General features: G+C 39.9%; 1 protein-coding gene across 1 annotated transcript in view; it reads left to right on the forward strand.

Annotated features, from left to right (window-relative positions):
- Positions 1-19216, forward strand: part of ME1 (malic enzyme 1) — a 126943-nt gene that overhangs the window by 34037 nt on the left and 73690 nt on the right. The window contains exons 4-5 of the mRNA XM_063124914.1: positions 4816-4891; positions 7193-7354. Coding sequence (XP_062980984.1) covers positions 4816-4891; positions 7193-7354 — 238 coding nt within the window. The remainder of the gene's footprint in view (positions 1-4815; positions 4892-7192; positions 7355-19216) is intronic.

Genomic DNA, 19216 nt, shown 5'->3' on the forward strand with positions numbered 1-19216 from the left:
GGACTGTAGCATAGTGCAAGTGCAGTTATCTCATTTAGACACAAAGATAATTTTTTCCCTCATGACAAAATATGTTAATTACCGTGATCTGGTAACAAACACAAATAAGCAATAGTGAGAACCACAATTTCATAAATGCATCATTATTAATTGTCTAGGAATTTTTTTTATGCCTGGAACAAGTTGATTGATTAGAAACCAAATTTAGGGTAAAACTAGACATTGTGAAATGAAGAAAAAATATCATTAATTTATCATGTCCTTCCGAATAAATTCATAAAAAAATACTAAATGGGCAGAGCAATCCTACTGTTTAGGGCAGGGAGCTCTGACGTTGGAGACTTTGACAAATCCAAAGCCCTGTTGAGCTCGACCCCGAAGGCAGAAGGGGAGAAGGAGCTTGTTTTTTCTTCTTTTCTCTCTTTTCTTTCGGAGGTATGGCTCCAGAATTCTTCCTTTTTGATTTCTCAGTGCAGCACTGGCTGCAGACCTTTCCACAGCCTCACAGAGGAGTCTTGCAAGACTGGGTCGTCTTCTCCAAGGGTAGATCCCTCTTAGCCCTCAAAGAGGGAAATCCAACAAATATATGGTCCCAGGGACTATAGGATTGCACCCTTGCTCAGGCTAAAAATTAACAGTTTGAAAGTTCTTCTCAGGGATAGGATTACTTATTCGCTGGAAAACTGCAGATTGCTTTAAAGATAAATGCAGCACAAAACTTTCCAGGAGTCTTCCAGGATTCTCTACTTTCTAAAGAGCTGCCAAACTCTGATTTGTCAGTCTGTAGAGCAGAACAGCAGCAGTTTTTCTTTCAACCGAATATTACAAAAACCCCAAGAATTCTTTAGTAGCACCCTAAAGGCTAGACTAGCAGTTTAATGTACTACAAGTTTTGTGGACTAGACTCCAAGTTGTGAGATCTATGAAGGGTTATCTCTGTGTTTTTGAAATAAAATAAAATAAATCCAAGTTAGGATTGGACTGGCAGAGTAGTTATTAGGCATATGTTTTTCCAAACCCTACCTGGAGATACCAGGGACCTTCTGCATGCAAAGCACATATACTCTGTCACTGAGCCATGAAGTCTTTGCCTCTCACAACTCTCCTATAGAAGGTGCTTAGATTTTTTTTTTTTTTGCTTCTAATGCTTAACATTTTTCTTCTTCTGGCATCCAAACTAAATTTCATATTGAACAACTGATGGCTGTTATTTTCATGGAATGTATTAACTGAAACAATTCTCCCACTTCTAATACATTTTAATCCCTCTGATATATAGAGTATTAGTCAGCTTTGGGGTTTCTTTCCTATCTAGATGGACATATTACTTCAACTCTTAACTCATTTTTTCAACTCATTGTTTTTTCTCATAAAATATATTATCCATTACTGTGCAGAGTTATTTAATCTTTTTCATTAAATAAAACAAATGTTGTTATTTTTTTCACACTTGCTTCAGCTTGATTTCCTCTTTCTTGAACAGGAGTGCTCCAAACGGGACACCGTATTTCATACAAGGTCTCGGTTGTCCTTTGTCAGTGTAAATATTTTCATAGCTCTCCTAGAAATGCCACACCTAATGATTTCATATTACCAATTTGGGTTAAATATCTGGAGGTCATTACAGGCTAGTTCTTTAATCCTTAAGAAAATGATAGGAATTTTAGGAGATTATGTAGTAAATACCTCACATGATGATGATGTAGTGATGTAATATATTTATTGCTGTGCCTTAAGTTTTTGTAGAAAACTGCCTAATGAGATGCCAGGGGAATATTCACATAGAAATGTCTTAAAGCACATCAACACACACACACACACACACACACACACACACACACAGAGTCCAATTTGGTTTAGGGAGTCTTTTTCTGGCACATAGCTTGTATAAGAAACAGATGAGTCCAGAAGGAGACTTGTGCTGTTGCTTTGTCTTCTCTGTAGGTTTTTCCTTCTACTCGTGTGAGCAGAAATGGGTGGGCTACTTGTGTCCCTATAGCTGTTTGGGCCTACAACTCCCATCAGCCCTAGCTAGCATAGCCAACAGTGAGGGTTCATGGGAAATGTAGGTCTAAATATCTGGAGTGCCACAAGTTGCATACTCCTGAGGTAAAGGATAACTTTGGCCTTAGCTAGACCTAAGGTTTATCCCGGGATCGTCCCTGTTCATGTAAGTGACACACAGGATATCCCGGGAGCAGGCAGGGACGACCTTGGGACGATCCTGGGATAAATTTTATGTGTTTATCCTGGGACAATAAGTGTTATGTCCAAATCCAGGATTATGGTTTCATTAAACCCTAACAAGTCAGAATTTGTAAGCGAACAACAAACCTGGTTTAAATCAGGTTATGAATCCTGGCTAGTTTGGGTTCAATAAACTACAATCTCACGTTGGGATGTAATTCTATTCAATTCATGCCTGTTTATCCATTCATGGTGGCAGAAATAACAAAGGGGGAGCAAAGAAGCTGTGTGCAGTAGCATGCAGCTTGTATGCATTGTGGTTCAATAAGCCAGGATTCTTGGGTTTACCATTATTTGTTAATGCGACGATTTTCCTATATGTGAAAGAAAGGAACCCCCTATTTCCTATATGCATAAATCCTATGAGATAGTTGCCTAAATATAGTTATTTTTCAGAACACAAGATTAAGTGCAATTATTGGTTTTTTTTCTGTTACTGTATAGGAGTTCTCTTATATTTTCCGAGGGTGTAATACTTGTTGAATTTTGCATGCCAGGTTGCAGGCTTTCTGACCTTAGTTTTTAATGCTGACAAAAGGTCTACAAAATTGGAACTCTCACTGTTCTGGCTTACTTGAATATAGCTGAATTTTAATAGTACTGCAAACAGTTATTAGTTTGACTCTCAGGATATGTTGCCAGCAATAACATGAGAGCAGGTTATTCTGGAGAGTACTATTTGTCAAATTTATTTATAATCTGTACATGTTTTAAAATGTTTTTGAAGGAAGATGGAGTTATAAATTATATCTCATATTTATTTCATAGTAGCTATGGGCCGTTAAGTTTTAAGGGTGGGGGTGAGGGGAGGAAAACACATTTCCATTCATTTCACCGTCTCTTTGCACCCTCCGTTCTGTCATTGAGAGCAGAGCTAGGGGTTAGGGCCAGGCCTACTTTTCCAAATCTGGCTTGGCACACTGTTCTGCACTGCATCCTTCACTTCTTTCCACTACTAAACTGAGGTCCTGATTTTGCAGGGTGGAGGAGGGAGTTTCGCAAACATATTGGCTCTTGCCTTCAGAAGGAGGAGCATAGTTTTCCAGGGATCTTCCACCCAGGGATCACAGGCAGGTTTGCTCGTACCGAAAAAAATGTCCCCAATTAAAGCACTTTGCTTTTTCCTTTAGGGCCCTGTAGTCCCCAACATGGTGCCACCTCCCATGGTGTCCTCCAGCCTCCATGTCTGCCATGATTATTTTTTAAGATGTTTTTTAATTAAAAATAATTAACTGGGAGGCTGGCATGCTGCAAAGCAATGCACTGCACTTACTGCCCTGAAGAGCCATGGAGAGAGATATCAGGGACTGAAGGTGCTCTTGTGTGTGACCTGTTTTTATGCATAATAGTGTAGTGTGCACAGCCGACTTGCCAGTGTGTGTGTGTGTGTGTGTGTGTTTCTCTGAACATGTTGCCTTCTGTGAAATCTGTCTTTTGTTGTGCTTTGTGGAGACGAAGATGTGATCAGGAATTTGGGGCTCAGCCTCCACCTCTGCCTTGTACTATTTTTTTGGCCAGGTTTCTTGTTTCTGAGCATCATCTGTTTGCCTTCTATAAAATGGCTGCTGGAGCAGAAAAGTGTGGGTTCAGAAGTGTTTTTGTGTATTGGAGCTCAGAATACACCTCTGCTTTGTACTTAGGTCCTTGGGCATATTACTTTTTCTATAGCCTCAGCAGTTTGCGTTTAGCATATGGCTGTTTTGTGACTAGCCACACTCACCATGGTAGCTGAAAGAGCAAGCCCCCTCATAGCAGCAATTTTGTGTGAGCACCCACAGCACACTCCCAAAATTCCAAATTTGTTCACTGGCCCAGAAAGGTTGGGGATTACTACTACAGGAAGAAATTATGGTTGTTCACTTACAGGAGACAAAGTTACACTCAGCACACCTTTGGAGCAGGATCTAAACCTGTTCTTCCTCTGATGATCCCTGAGAAGCCAGTTCTCTCTCCAACCCACCCAACTGTGTCCAATAACACAGCTTGCTTCAATGGGGTTCAAAGAGAACCATACTGGCACTGGTCTGCTTAACTACATCCTGCTTTCTGTTTCTTTGTCATGTGATGGGATGGAATATTGGAAACAATTGTCTTTATATATGTAGGTTGTGTGTATAAGTGAAGAGAGAACTTGTATATTGCAATCACTGGTGTAGATGTGAAGTGTATTTATGTGTGATCTGCACAGGCTCTTGTCCACACTGTAGGATCCCTGACAGTATTGGGCTGGCCCACCCATGTCAGAGATGGGGAGATAGTGCTTGACTTTTCCACATAGCAATAAGTAGTATTTATTTATAAGGGAGAAACAAAAGGGGGTCCTCCAAGGACATCTCTTTTGGGGTGGTGTTTAAATGCACTTCCTGCCTCTAGTGATTTCTAGTGATACCCCACCTTTGACAATCACTTCTGCTGTTATCTGCATAGCCCTATCTTGAGTTCTGTTTCAAACATGTATATCTGTGTGTTCCAACATAAGTTAGGAGTATATAATAAATCAATGTGTATGTTTCCCAAAGCTTCATGTCTAAAAGGCTAATTTATAACATTTAAATTACTTTCTTACAGAGGACTCTTCATCACCCCCCATGATCGAGGACATGTTGCAACATTGCTTAAATCGTGGCCTGAAACTGTCATCAAGGTAGGTTGCTCTTTAGTTGCATGACAGTACGTGCTTTGTGTCATGTCCCTAAAATGACACCATAAGTCAGAGTTGAGCTATGTGATCAGCAGGTGTAGAGGGTGGGTGGGTGGGGAAAGCATTTCTCAATTCTTCCACATACAAGGAGGTAGAACTGAAAAATCTAAATATTAGGAGCAGCATTGGCATCAAGAGGATGTCTCAGAGGATGTGGGCATGTGCAGGCTGCCAAAGGCATGCTTGGAGGTGTAGTACTGGTATGTAGAGCAGCTGATTTAAAATAAAGTATGGGTTAGCAAACCCATACTTTAAAGTATGGGTTAGAATAAAGTATGGGTTAGAATTTAATTCATTTTAAAATTACCTCACAGGCCTAGCACCGACCTACCTTGCAGGGTTGTGTGGGTGAGAGGGGAAAAAAGAAACGAATTTAATTCGTATAAAAGTTAACTCACAGGCCTAGCCCTGGCCTACTACTTTAAGATAATTACCTCGCAGACATACATCTTAGGCGGCCCGAGCAAACCCAAGTATATCATCTCCTTTACTTCATAAAACAAGTTACTTCAGTTTCCGTGAGCTCTGGATGGTTTTGCTAAAATGTATGTTGTTATGATGCCGGTTATGCACCATCTCTGGTACAGTGGAATGTATTGTCCTTCTCTAAATCTTGGTCGTTCTTTCAGGTGTACTATCTCTGAAGGCATGCAGGCTTCGAAAGGCAGGCCGTTTGTCAGTTGCTGTACCAGAAATAATGCATTCTTCCCTATTCTGTTTGCAGCGACAGAACAGTAATGTGTAATCTTATGGAATGCAACACTGAATACCTGTTTTTAATTAACAATTGCTGCATTCCCAAAGGATTAGCAGAGAGAGATTCCATTAAAAGAAATGGAAGTTGTAATACAGAAGAGTATGAAACTGCAATGAAAAATAGCTGAGTTAGTGACGTTAGTATTCAGAATCTAGATGTGCATGGTCTCCTTCTATTATGCCAACAACAGCTCTCGTTAAGAAATTGTCTGCCAGACAGTAGTTGATTGTTGGCATGATTCATGAGCATGGCTTGTCTGAGATTTTACCTGTTTTCTTGTTTACACAAACTTGTACATTTTTTTAAACAAAGTTTGGGCCAGAAGATAACTCTTCTATGTCTTTTAATAGCCTAATCCCTAGAATCACTTTGTCAGCAAATGAACCCTGAAGTTGGAGAATATGAGTTGCTAGGCCAGCAGAAGCCAGATGTTACTCTAATGTGTTACATTGGTGCAAGTGTTTAGGATCAGAATGTCAGGCTTCCATTCTCTTTCAGTCACAGAAGCTTTTCCAGTGAAATAATTAATATTGCTTGCATCATAATGAAATTCAGGCCTGCAATATTTAAACAATTAATCAGATCATGTGATTGTTTTTTAAATGATCAGTTTAAAAAACAGTGCCCCAATTAATTGAGCAGCAATTACAAGTCCTTATAAAGACTGCCGAAGGCAAGTGCTGTCTTAAAAGAGTGCCTCCTGTGTGTAAGAGCTAGAGGAATGCCTCTTCTAATGTGTTGCCTGTTGCAACACTCAGGGCACTTAGGGCACTATTCACTCCATCCCATGTGCTAGCAGGACTCACTGCTAGTCTGTCAGGAAGTTAGTTGGTACCAGGAGCAGCCGGAAAAAAATGGAAACTTGTTTCCGAAATGAGGGAGGTCAGTGGAGCTTGCAGAAGGAAGCTCTGCTGCAAGAGATCAAGTGGGAGAGCAGAAGCAATACTGGATACTGTCCAAAGTTGCACTATCTAAAAACAAAGATTGTATTATGTGGTGCCCTTCTATTAATTAAAGGAGCTTTGATATATCAGAGGTGTCCACAAGCAGAAGGGAGGAGGCAATTTTTGCCACTTCCTATTGCAGCCCAGCTGTACTCCCTAAAATCTGCTTTGGAGGTGTGGGGAACTTTATGAAACAGTGTGGGAGGTACCCAGGGGAATAGAAATTGATAAAAATTGTATCCCCCCTTCTGTTTATGGAAACCCCTGCTTGATCAAAAACCCTTCCATGAATGGAAGGACATCATTAGATTCAATCCAGCACACTCCTTTTCTTTGCAGCTATTTGTTTCTCATATACTAATTTTAATCAACTAGATCTCCTACAATTCATCAACTAAATATGTAGTGGCTCTGTTAAAAATGCAATGCACTTTTGTAATAGAATGCTTTGCCACTGTTCTTTAAAAGAAAGAATCAGCTTTTTGAAAATTGTCATAAAAAGCACTTAGGTACATTTAACATTTTACAATTCTTTTCCTGTAGGCTATTGTGGTGACTGATGGAGAACGTATTCTTGGCCTTGGAGACCTCGGTTGTTATGGAATGGGCATCCCAGTGGGTAAACTAGCACTTTACACAGCATGTGGAGGAATGAAGCCCCAGGAGTGTCTGCCCGTTATGCTTGATGTGGGAACTGACAATGAGGTAAATGTTGTTCCATGCTGTCATGAACATTCAACATATTTTAAGAGAGAAACAGACAAAACTATAGTAGTATTTGCCTCTTCAACGAAAATATAGGTTTAACATTCTCCCGCCAAGAAAAATTCTTTCTTGTTCTGTGATAACTCAGATGTGTATTTTTAAATAACTTGTTGTGTTTAGCCCAGTTGCATCCCTTCCTATAAGTGCTGCTGAAGATAGCACATGTTAGAGGCTTGTGCTACAGAAATGACCATAGCATCCTGACTATGGCACATGGAACAGAGCTGAACAGAAGGGAAGTTCCATTGATGCCACTTTTAGTTGTGGTTAAGTGGCTCCAAGAATGAAATGGTAGGGCTGGTGTTGGCCTACCTTCAAAATATTCTTGCACAGTGCTTCTGCTGCTCTTTATTGCATTAAAATAATGCATAGATCTAGCTTCTGTTGCTGGTTCAAGTGGTGTCTTCTACAAGTGCTGGGACAAAAGGACCACATACTGTGCCCTAGTTTTATCAGTGTAGGATTGTGTTCCTACACAAAAACCAACATTTACAGTCCTTGTGGCTATTATTTATGCATGCCTAACTTTATGAGCAACTTGCACTCCAGAGAGCTTGATCTGAAGGACAGGAAATACTCTGGAATTGTATTGACTGTGGTGCAGGGGTTGGGAGGGCTGTAGTAGCCTGGAAATTAACAACTTCCCCTTCAACATGCAGCAGAGGGACCCCACTATTTACTTCCTTCCATTCTGAGAATTTACCATTTATTCCTGCTTTCTACTGTCTGTTTTTTAACCAGTTCCTGATCCATAAGAGGGCCTTTTCTTTTATTTCATGACAGCTAAGATTGCATACAACATTTTTTTAAAAAGATTACTCATAGACTTCATCAAACAAATATGAAACCTCTTTGCCTGCTGTGATTAGGAATGCCTAGGCACACTGAAATTTCTCTAAAGCATAAAGTGGGGGGAATGTCCTACATTACTGCAGAGCAAAATGTTTGGAGATGATCTGTATAGGATTATTTGAATATGTACAGGGAAAATGTAGTGAAAAGGGAATGTGATGAAAATATTTTGGATGGTTTAAAACTATATAATGATGAAAAAAGGCAAAAAAACCCATCAAAGGCTTTGGTAAATAAATCTGACTATTTACTGTCATTCTAGAAAATCAGAAATGATGCAAAATTATGCACACAGTGGAATTACTGGTCATTAAAACAGAATCTTGGGATTCAGATTGAAAAAGAGAACAGATCCGTATGGTGTGTTAGAATGCTGCAAGCTGAAGCAGATAGTCTTAAAAGAAAGAAGATTAAGGCTAGTTAGGAATTTTCTGATGGAAACTATATAGATTTTTTTAAAAAAAAAACCAATACTGCTTTTCATTGGAACTGAAATGCCATGATCTTTTATACTGTCAAATGGCTGTTCAGTTCCTAGACAAAGGGTTGTAAGCTCTAAGGCGGTGCCTGCATTGCCCTTTCACAGGGTTCGTATGATATTTTGTTAGATCTTCCCAAGTCATCAACAAATCTGCACCATCCCCCTGCCATTGTTCATTTAGCAGGGACAAAATGTTAGGATGGGGCAAATGTCCTCTGGGGCCTGTGAGCTCACCGAACCTACATGTCCGGCCCTCCTGGGTCCCAGTGAATGTACCTGGCAGATTTTTGGCCCATGGTCCCTATACTGACAAAGGGGGTGCAGGTCTGGACGGAACACACTTTGTCCTCCCCCCCCCCCCCACGCTGCGGTAATAGCAAGCGCCCTGAGGAAATTGTGTATTTTCTCTCTCCACGTTAGGCTTGGGGAAATTGTGTTAGTCCTCCCCACCTGCCAATAGGGGTCTTAAAGACCTTTAACCCCCCCATCGGCGTTGCGGGGGAGGAGGAGAAGGGTTTTCCCTTTTACTGTAATGGCGGCTGCCATTAGAGTAGAAGGGAAAACCTCTTCTCCCCCACCACACCCATCGGGGCCTGAAAAGGCCTCTTAACGCTTGCATTAAGAGGCCCTTTTAGGCCCTAATTGGTGCCGGGGGGGGGGGGGTTGAGGGAAAGTACACTTTCTGGGCCCTAGAAAAGTGTGCAGATTCCCCTGGCAATACCATTAGTGTGGCTGGGGGAATTTGTGCACTTTCCAGAGGACCAGTAAGTGCTCTTTCCAGTCCTCTTCCTCCTTCCTCGCCCATTGGGGCCCGAAAGAGCCCTTTAACAGAAAGGTAGGAGGGAGGAAAAGGGCATGTCCGGGGCCTTCGGAAAGTGTGCAATTCCCTGGCATGCTAATGGTGTGCCGTGGGAATTGCACACTTTCCGGAGGCCCCGGGTAGACTCAATGCCGAGGACTCATCAGGCCAGCTCGGCTGGAAGAGGGCTAGCTGAGCAGTGCTCGATGAGCTTGCAGGGCGGGACTCCTGAGGAGCTCACCATTCACGATCAAAATGTTCCTTGCACAGTTGAACATATCATGAACTCATGAAGTGTTTTCATGGGGTGATAGATTATGTAAGGGATGTCACTATGTAAGGGATGTCATTTAATCTCCACCTCAGTGTAATTATGAGTTCCAGACCAAAGTTGATGAGTGGGTCTGAAAAGGGGATCAATTTTGATTTTTTTGATTTTTGCTGTAATTGTGTGAATGTTGGAAGTCCAGGTCATCCCAACTACCCACCCCTGAGCTAAAACATCAAATCAGAGGTAATTTTGTGTGAATGCAACTTCAGATGTAAGGCCAAGAAGTAGTTGTACATTTGCTCTTCTTTCATCTAAGGATAATTTTCAAGAAAAAGATAAACACGCAAGACTGCAGGATTTGAGTATAATGCACTATTCTTTGCCTGCTCTGAGTCATTAGAAATGATAAAGAAAGGATCATGAACTAGCAAAGCGCAATGTCAAAAATGCCTTTCTTCAGATAATTGTGTTATACTCTATATTGTATTTTCTCTCCTCTCCTTGAAAATGGATGTAGGGATCAAATATGTGTCTGAACTTCAACTAGAGAATTGCTGCAAATATACATAGCAAATTTCATTTTGCTAACTTAGTGCTCAGAGACAATATTGTATTGCAGTGTGTGATTCCTCTTTCTTTGTCCCCTTGAAAATGGGGAAGCTGAACTGGTATTGGAACTTGAAACACAGAATTGTGTTGTAACCAGGTATATCATTTCTATATCTCAGTTAGAATGAAATTGAGTGATTGTAATACAACTAAATAAATTTACAATCAAATGGAATGCAAATAGGCAAGTTTAGCCAAAGGCTTCACTTTGTTCAGCCAACAGTTTTGATTGAATCTCGCAACTTCGAAGTTTCAGTCAGAAAGTAGTTGGGGAAATCTACTGTATTTTATGTAACAGGCCATGGTATGTGCATAAGTGGTAAAGAGTAAAAAGGTCAAACCAAAGGTATTTATATTATGCCTATCTATATAGAAATTGATTTCACACTAAAATCTTCACAGTTAACTATTTCCCATCCAGAACTTAAACACACATACTTACATGTAAGTCATGTCTGGAGGGTGGGACAAATAATTGGAACGTGTTTTCCAAATGAATAGTAGAGTTGATTCATATTCACCTTTAACATGCATCTCCTCTATATTAGAACACACATTAGTTGTGTTCAAATGTAACAATTAACCACAGTTTAGGACAATGTGAATGTGCTGGAATGAACTGCAGAGAACCTCGGGCTCTCCTGCTCTTCTTCCTGCATGGAGGAATTTGGAGGCTTTTGTTTAACTATAGTTTGTTATTTAGCTGGAACCCTAGTTAATGTTAGCCACATTTTATCAGTTTGGACAAAGTAACAAACCACAGTTGAACAAAGAGTTAAAGGCAGAAGTGAAAGCTTCTAAACTCTTCCTCCTGGCCATACAGGCGGAGGAGAGGTAAGTCGGCCCAAGGCTTGCTCAGCTTATTTTGGATCATTCACATTGTCCAAAGCTATGATTTAGCCTGATGTCTGAATGCAGTCATCTTTTCTTCACATTTGAGTTGCTTTCACACTTCTCCCCTCTACTCCCATCCCAATTGTCACGTGAAGGGGCTCTTGTTTCATCACTCTTAGGCTATTTCTACACCTTCCTTTTTTCCTGGGATCATCCTGGGATCATCCCTGTGCATGCAAATGACACACGGGATCCTGGGAGCAGGCAGGGACGATCCCTCCATTTTCCTGGAATAAGCCTTAGGTGTAGAAACGGCCCTAGAAGAATTCTCACTGTTTGGAACTGGTTTGCATCTTTTTAAAAATTCTTTATTCGTCCTCTACTTTTTCAACACTTCCTTCTATTCTTCTAGGGCAGCCTTCCCCAACCTTGTGCACTTCAGATGTGTTAGACTACAACTCCCATCATTCCCAGCCAGTTTTAGTTCAATACATTTGGAGAGTCTGAGGTTGGGGAAAGCCTAGGGCAATGCGTCATATTTTATCCTTGCTCTGGCTCCTGAGACTGGACGCATCTAGATTCGGAACATAAGGCAGCCACTAGTTGAATGTCCTTATGAACACTGGAGACTTCCTCTTTTTCCAATAACATTTTCCCCATTGTCTAAGTGCTAACATAACAGGGGGAAAAGCACACGATAAAATTAATCTGCTTTATGTTGTGTGCAAATTATACTGTATACTAGATAGAAACATGCAAATCTGAGCTTTAACTGCTGTGTGTGTGTGCGTGTGTGTGTGTGTGTTTAGAAAAGTAGTCTTGGAGAAGGGGATTTCTAACTCTTTTCCTGGCTGCAACTTTGTGTTCTACCTCTTCTCTCCAAATATCTTCTTCCATCCCCATATTTTGAACTACCTGGTTGAAAGGGATGATCAATGGCAGACAGGGAAAGAGCTAAGCACCCTGTCCTTGTAAGAGGAGGAGCCCAGTGAGCATGGCAGGACAAGATCAGCAAGGCAGGCCAGGTATTGCAATGCTAACAAGAGCTCCTATTGAGCAACTTCTTCTGATGATAACTGGGACCAAACGGAAGCCTTCTATTATTTAATTGTTTATTTATATCCCACCTTTTCCTCAGTACTAGGACTCAAGGCGGTTCTATGCCTTGATATCTAGGGATGTATGGATTTTGTTAAATCTGTTCTATGTTTTTGCAGATTGTCAGGCATCTTTTTTTCCGCCATCCATGCATTGATAGAACTGGAATTTTTTTTAGGAATTCCGAGAATTTCGTTCCACTGGTGCCAATTCATACTTGTGCTCATTATGCTCATTAGCACTAATGCACATTCATGCTAGTGCACATTAGTGCAAGTGCAGATTTGCACTCGTGTACATTAGTGCAAGTGTGCATTTGTGCAAATCCACCCAAAAGTTTTTTTAAAAGGTCCACGGAATTTGTGTGATTCACAAAAAGGCGATATGTTGCAAAATCTTCAGGTGAGATTCATAGAAATCTGAACTCATTTGAATTCGTCTGACTTCCCTATTGACTTCCAGAATCCCTTCTCAGGTTCTGTCTTTCCTCAGTAAAAGGAAGGGCTTAAAAGCATATGTCTCTAGCCTGGAGCTAGTGCTTCTTTTTCTCTCCAAGAGCTCATGTCAAGGTATCTGCATTGGCACACTGGCTCTGTGAATTGTGAAGTCCTTAGAGGCGAGTATGCTGGTGCCTTGCTGGACCTGGGCTTGCCTATGCTCAGGGGTCTCAGGCTCATGGCTTCCCAGTGTCTTGGTTCTAGGGATCGCTGGCCTCTTAGGTTTGGGCGATGACACTCATGCCAACACTACTCGTCTTTTAGCCTCTTTGTCAGTCTGGGTCTCTTACGGACCCTGGGCCATGAATACCTCCTGTTCATACTCACTTCCGTGCTGCTTTTCCTCATCAAATCCCTCTAACCAGAAGCTGCTTTCCTCAAAGTCCCATTGAAGACAATAGAATAGACATGTATAGGATTGCGCTGTTATACTCTTATCAGATTGATAAATATAAGGAGTGTTCCAAGTGGCTGTTTTCTTTGTAAGGTGTGTTTAACGAATTACCGTACTTAAGTTGAACTTGATGTATTTTGGAAAACATTTAACCCCAAACCCTGGATATACATTGAATCAAGTCATAGTGTTAATAAACCTAAGAATTAATATTTCCAGAAACAATACTTTACAAAAGATATAAAATTACAATGGATTTGATCCAATTGTGAATGCACTGAGTACAATAGCACATGGAAACACCAGTCCCCATATCAGCTGGAATGTGTTTTATTGCACATTTGTGCAGCAGGGAAATCTAGAGTTTAAATACTTTCCTGCTGTGTTTTCATTTTTTTTTTAGTATTTATTTTTCTCTTGGATTACTGTCTTTCTGATTAGTTTATGTATACAAGATTATATTTATAAAGTATCTACAGGGTTTTCTTCTATGCTCCATTTGTTAAAATATCTGAAGTCAGGCAAATGCAGCACTTGTGAATATTACCAACCCTCTGGTCTTCTTTGAATTGTGGGACTTGTACTCTGATGCCAAATAGTTGTGACCTCATGTCTGCATGCATGATTGAGGTAGCACAGCTTATATAGTTGCAGATGGACATGCCAGTTCCCAAGCACTGATTTGTGGGTGCAACAAGACTTCAGTCAGCCCTGTTAATCAGTTTAAACAGAAATAAATGCTTAAATGAGTAAATGGATGTAGCTGCCTAAGGCATTATATGTTGAGAAGCCTTTAAAATGATAAACAGCAGAAGGCAGCTGTAGTATGAGGTGTCACTGGACCATTTCCATGCATAGACGCTGTGGTTTTCTGAGGATGGGAATGTATCACAGGGGCCTCTAAAACGAAGAACCAGATACACACAGTTTCTGAGTTTTTTAAGCTGCTCAGTGTACCTCCTTAAGTTGCCATATGAAAATTCCATTCTTTATTTTTAAAAATATTTATTTACATAGAAATTTACAGCCTGCCCTCCTAATGTCCATGTCACTCAGAGTGGCTATCAGCAGTTAGAAACGATGATACAGTATAAAAACCATACATTCAGTAAAAGCAAATATAATAAAAAATACTTCAGCCATCACTCTGTGCGCGCACACACACACACACACGCACACACATGGCTGCACCATTTTAAAGTTATTTAAAATGTTGTTATTTGCGCTCTTTTTTTAATGAAATGGCAAATACCAAAATAAATAAAATAATGTCATCCACTACATTCGAAATTAAACTGCAGTTCCAATATGCAACAAATAGGTTCCAATTCTCAATATAATTTTTTCAGGTTATTTGTACTTCCTTCCATTCTCAGAATTTATCTGAGTTAGCTTAGCCACAAAGAATTTACAAAGAATAATTATTGTGAAGATTTCCATATTTTAAAACTATACAACTTGCCATTTATATAGCAATAGTGATTCCATGTCTGGTGATCTGTATAATAGCCCTGTAAAGGAAGCTAGTATTCTCATATTCTCATTTTGCAGATAGGGTGAGTGGGATGAAATTGGGAAAATAGTTGCTAGGATGAAGTCATATAAGATGTTGATGGTTGAATCTTTCTCCTGCATGTGTTGACCTGGCCCATTTGGTACAGACATGCCAAAAGAGTGACAAAATTGGTAGGTGTTTCTTTATTTTTCAATTGCATTATCTATGCTATGCTAATAACACAAGACGACATTCAGATGACATGCAAAGCCACGGTGATTAGGCATTTTGAGCTAAACATTATGGTTTAGCATGTCATATGAACCATGACTTAGCATGTCGTGTGAACCATCCCTACATAACCACAGTTTAAACATGCTCACTAACCTTTTGCTGCAAAAGGGTTAGCGGTTAGCGGCCTAACCATAGCTTAGTGTGTCATCTGAACAGCCCGACCTTTGACTGAATGACTTTGTTTACTGATGATTTGGCAGTAGATTACATTCAGTAAATTGACAGAGATTTGACAAATTCTTCCTGACATTTATTAAGCTCTTACTTGTTATAAAATTGTAGTTTTTTTGGAAGAGCACTCAAACATTCACCACCGCAGTAAATGGTTATTTTTGTCTTTTCTTTTAGCTCAGGGGTATCAGGAACTTTGAAGCTTAGTGGTAAATCTAGATTAAACAACATGAACATATATCAATTCCATGAACTCTACTATAACAGCCAGTCTTTTATGAGCAAAATGTAACATTGAAAACAGTCTTTGAGAAAGTTCTAGTTTGCCTTTTAAAAAAAAGAAGCATCAAAGTATGTTCTATGAATCCATCGCTTTCAACTTCTCAACTACTGTAAGTCTAATGTAACTTAGAGTGCAGTGTTGCTAAAGCATATGAAAAGTAATCAAACAGAAAGGGCAAATAACTGAAACTGCAGATCACTAGTTGGAAAAGTTGAATAGTAAGGGATCTTTCCATTTTAAAGCAACATTGATGAAAGAAAATTATACTTTCAAGAAAGAGAACTTGCGCAAAACATGGGATACTATATTCATATTTTAAGATGTTTAAATATAACACCAAACCATGATTTGTACAAACTGTAGTTTTAGAACTGAAAGCACGGTTTGAGCTTCTAAGTGTGCACAGGTAAACTATGGTTAGAGCTACAGTTTGCTTTCATTTTCTGTCCTATCAGCACTCAGCTTCATAAATTCATGAACACCTCTTTGGTGCAATGCAGCCTTTGGTGTTGGAGAGATACGTGTAACTAGTCTGTCAATTCAGGACTAAACTAGCGTTGTCCATAGTTGCCTGTAAATTTCCCCCAGAGTCTTTTATTTGACCAAAAAAACAGCTTTATAGATTATATAATCATAGAATAGTAGAGTTGGAAGGGGTCCATAAGGTCATCGAGTACAACCTCCTGCTCAATGCAGGAATGCACCTTAAAGCATAATTTAATAAACATAAAAGCAGGGGAGAGCAAGCTTATGCCTTACTCACTCCTTAGTGCTAACTCAAGGTATTGAGGCGAAGTCCAACTTCCATTTGCAGATTATTGTTATAAATTTGTCACTTTAACATCTGTTTTAGTTTTATTCATTTTTAATTTAAGTAATTTAGCATTATTTTATCATTTTTGTGAACTGATAATGTTCAAGAATGACCTTCTCATAGTTCTCTTTGTCATATAATCTGTGTAACTGAAGCAACATGGAGTACTCTTGTTTCTGTGGAACACCTGAGAATGCAAGTTGCCTTTGAATCTCTTCTTGAAAGCTGTCAAATATGTAGTAGGGAGACTGGCATTGTAGTAGAAGGTTCCTACATTCAGTGACCTGTAGCAGCAGGCAGGCAAGCCACCTAAATGCAAAAACTGATGCCTACCAGTGTCATTCTTACATTAGAGGTGGTTAGGCAAACCAACAGCCAAGTGCAAACATGGAAGAGAGCTCTAGGCCTGGGAACGTGGCAACCTTTCCTCTCTATTCATTTTTCTACTCAAAGTAAAGGTATGAATATCTGCACCCACAGGTGGAAAAGTAGGTTAGGGTTTGCCATGCCGAGCAGAAAAATGGAGACTTGCAGATTCAGAATTCTTATCCATATTTCAAGTTGGCTTTTGGCTTGACACCAGGTAGGCATGACAGAAATGAGTAGTGGCTTTCTCCTTCTTTTTCCCTTCTCCCAGTTGTTTTCTGCTTAAACGTGTTATCTTTGAGGCTGCATTTGCTTTTCAAATAGTCAGAAAACTACACGGAACTGTGTGTAACACCTAGTTTATTCCCCAGGTGTATGCCAAATTAGGGTTATCACAAATCAGGGTTGGCTACCTGTCTTAAAATCATGGTTTCTGACTCTGGTTTCCTGGGCAATTGTAAACCGTGGTTTATAAATATAGCCATTACAGGAAATCTAAATTCAGCCAGATACTGAAACCTCTTTTCAAACTATATTCCTAGAACCTGTCTTTTGTGACACTTATCGGCCACTTCAAAAGCAGTGGCAGAGGCCTCTTGCCTTTATGCCCTGCTTGTTGGCCTCCCAGAGGCATGAAGCTGGCCCAGGTTGAAAACTAGTTGCTAGAGTAAGACTGTTATTACATTCCGTACAATCCGCCCTGCACACTCCGGTCCTCTGGGAGGAATCTACTTCAGATTAGGCTGACAACTATTACCCAGAGGACCTTCTCTTCTGCTTCTCCCAGACTGTGGAATAGCCTGCCGGAGGAGACTTGTCAGCTTGACAATCTTTTAGCATTCAAGAAAGCTATCAAGACTGATCTCTTCCGGCAGGCCTATCCAGTAGAATTTTAGGATACTTTTAGGAAGCTTTTAGGATGTTTTTTTAACAGTGAATGCTATGTTTTTAATCAGTATTTTATGTATTTTATGCTTCTTGTTGTTCCCCGCTTCGATTCAATCGGAGAGGCGGGTAAGAAGAATTATTATTATTATTATTATTATTATTATTATTATTATTATAATATTCCTATCAAAACTATTCCACTGGCGATTATATAATAATGTATGTTTGTGCAGTTCAGGTTTATTGTGGAACTGCTCATTAAAATAATTTTGGGATGTTTCCAGAGGATACTTTTATTGTGCAATCGCCCTGCTCTTTCATGGAATTTGAAGGGGGGGAGGAGTCGAGACATTGATGTTTTCAATTAAAGCCCTCCTGTATTTTTCCCACTGCTGTGTTAAGAAACAAAAGAAGGAATAGCTGCATAATGCCTTTTGACTGTTAGTGCTAGTAGGTACTCTCCACCTGGAACTACCCTTGAACTTATTGTGCTCTGGTTGCCTCAAAGTAGCTATTGTTTCTGTACATGGATCAACAACAAATATTTTGTAAATGGCTAGGGCTAGATACAGACTTCTTTACTGTAGTGTGTTTTAAAATACTGTCTGTTTTTTCAAACCCATACTTCTTGTTTCATTTTATCAAACATGTTTCAATCAGAATCTAACTCAGAGAGGTTCCTGCCATGACACAGGCTCTGAACAGCAGACCTCCCGTCTGCCACCACTTATTATGGGGCGACACAGGCTATGAACACCAGACCCGGCCGAGGCTACTCCCTGCACCACCACTTGATACGCCTGAGGCAAGGGATAAAACCCACCTTACTCCAAACTATGTGGAGAAAGGGGTTTAAAATGGAGAATGGATTTTAATATATATAATAATGTACTGTGAGTTATATCTGCTTAGGTGAATGATTGTCAGAGTGGGTGTTATATGTGTAAACTTAAGATGATAAATGCCAAACAGACACATGGGCTTTTTGTGGTACTTTAAAAACAAAACAATCAAAATTTATTTTTAAAAGTTCATAAGCTTTGTTTCAAATAACAACATTTAAAAACCTTTTTGAAACCTTCCATACAATCCGGTCACTCATTTACATTCGCGCTTTCCTTTTTCTCACACAATCACTCTTGAACTTTCTTTATTATCAGTATTGATTAATATACTTCCACTACGTGCACACCACACCCTAAAGACACCACTCACTACACTGACTCTCAAATTTCCCAGAACTTAAGTACCATAAACACAGAGAGCACTACAGACTCTAAGAGTACCTAACAAGTCTCCCTGAAAAAGTTTCCTGAAAAGAACAAGAACAAGAACTCCCAATCCTCAGTCATTCCCTTATATATATCACTCCTCCCCCCTCCCAAGACATTCTAACTCAGCTCACTCAGGCCAACATTCTACAAACCACAGACTTACAAACTGCAGACATACATTTGGAATTGACTTGTGGGGTGTAACGCCACAGTTCCCCCCTTAAAGGCAGCCTAGAAATAACTTTAGACAGATAGATAACTTTTGGAAGTTCAGTTTCCCCACATCTTCCTTGACTATTTTTTAAAATTCAAATTTCTGCTTGAGATAGAATTTTTATTTTTCATAGGCTGTTTATTTTTCATTATGCACAACATATGTATG

The sequence above is a fragment of the Elgaria multicarinata genome, chromosome 4 (genome assembly GCF_023053635.1).
Source record: "Elgaria multicarinata webbii isolate HBS135686 ecotype San Diego chromosome 4, rElgMul1.1.pri, whole genome shotgun sequence".
In the NCBI taxonomy this organism is placed as follows: domain Eukaryota; kingdom Metazoa; phylum Chordata; class Lepidosauria; order Squamata; family Anguidae; genus Elgaria; species Elgaria multicarinata.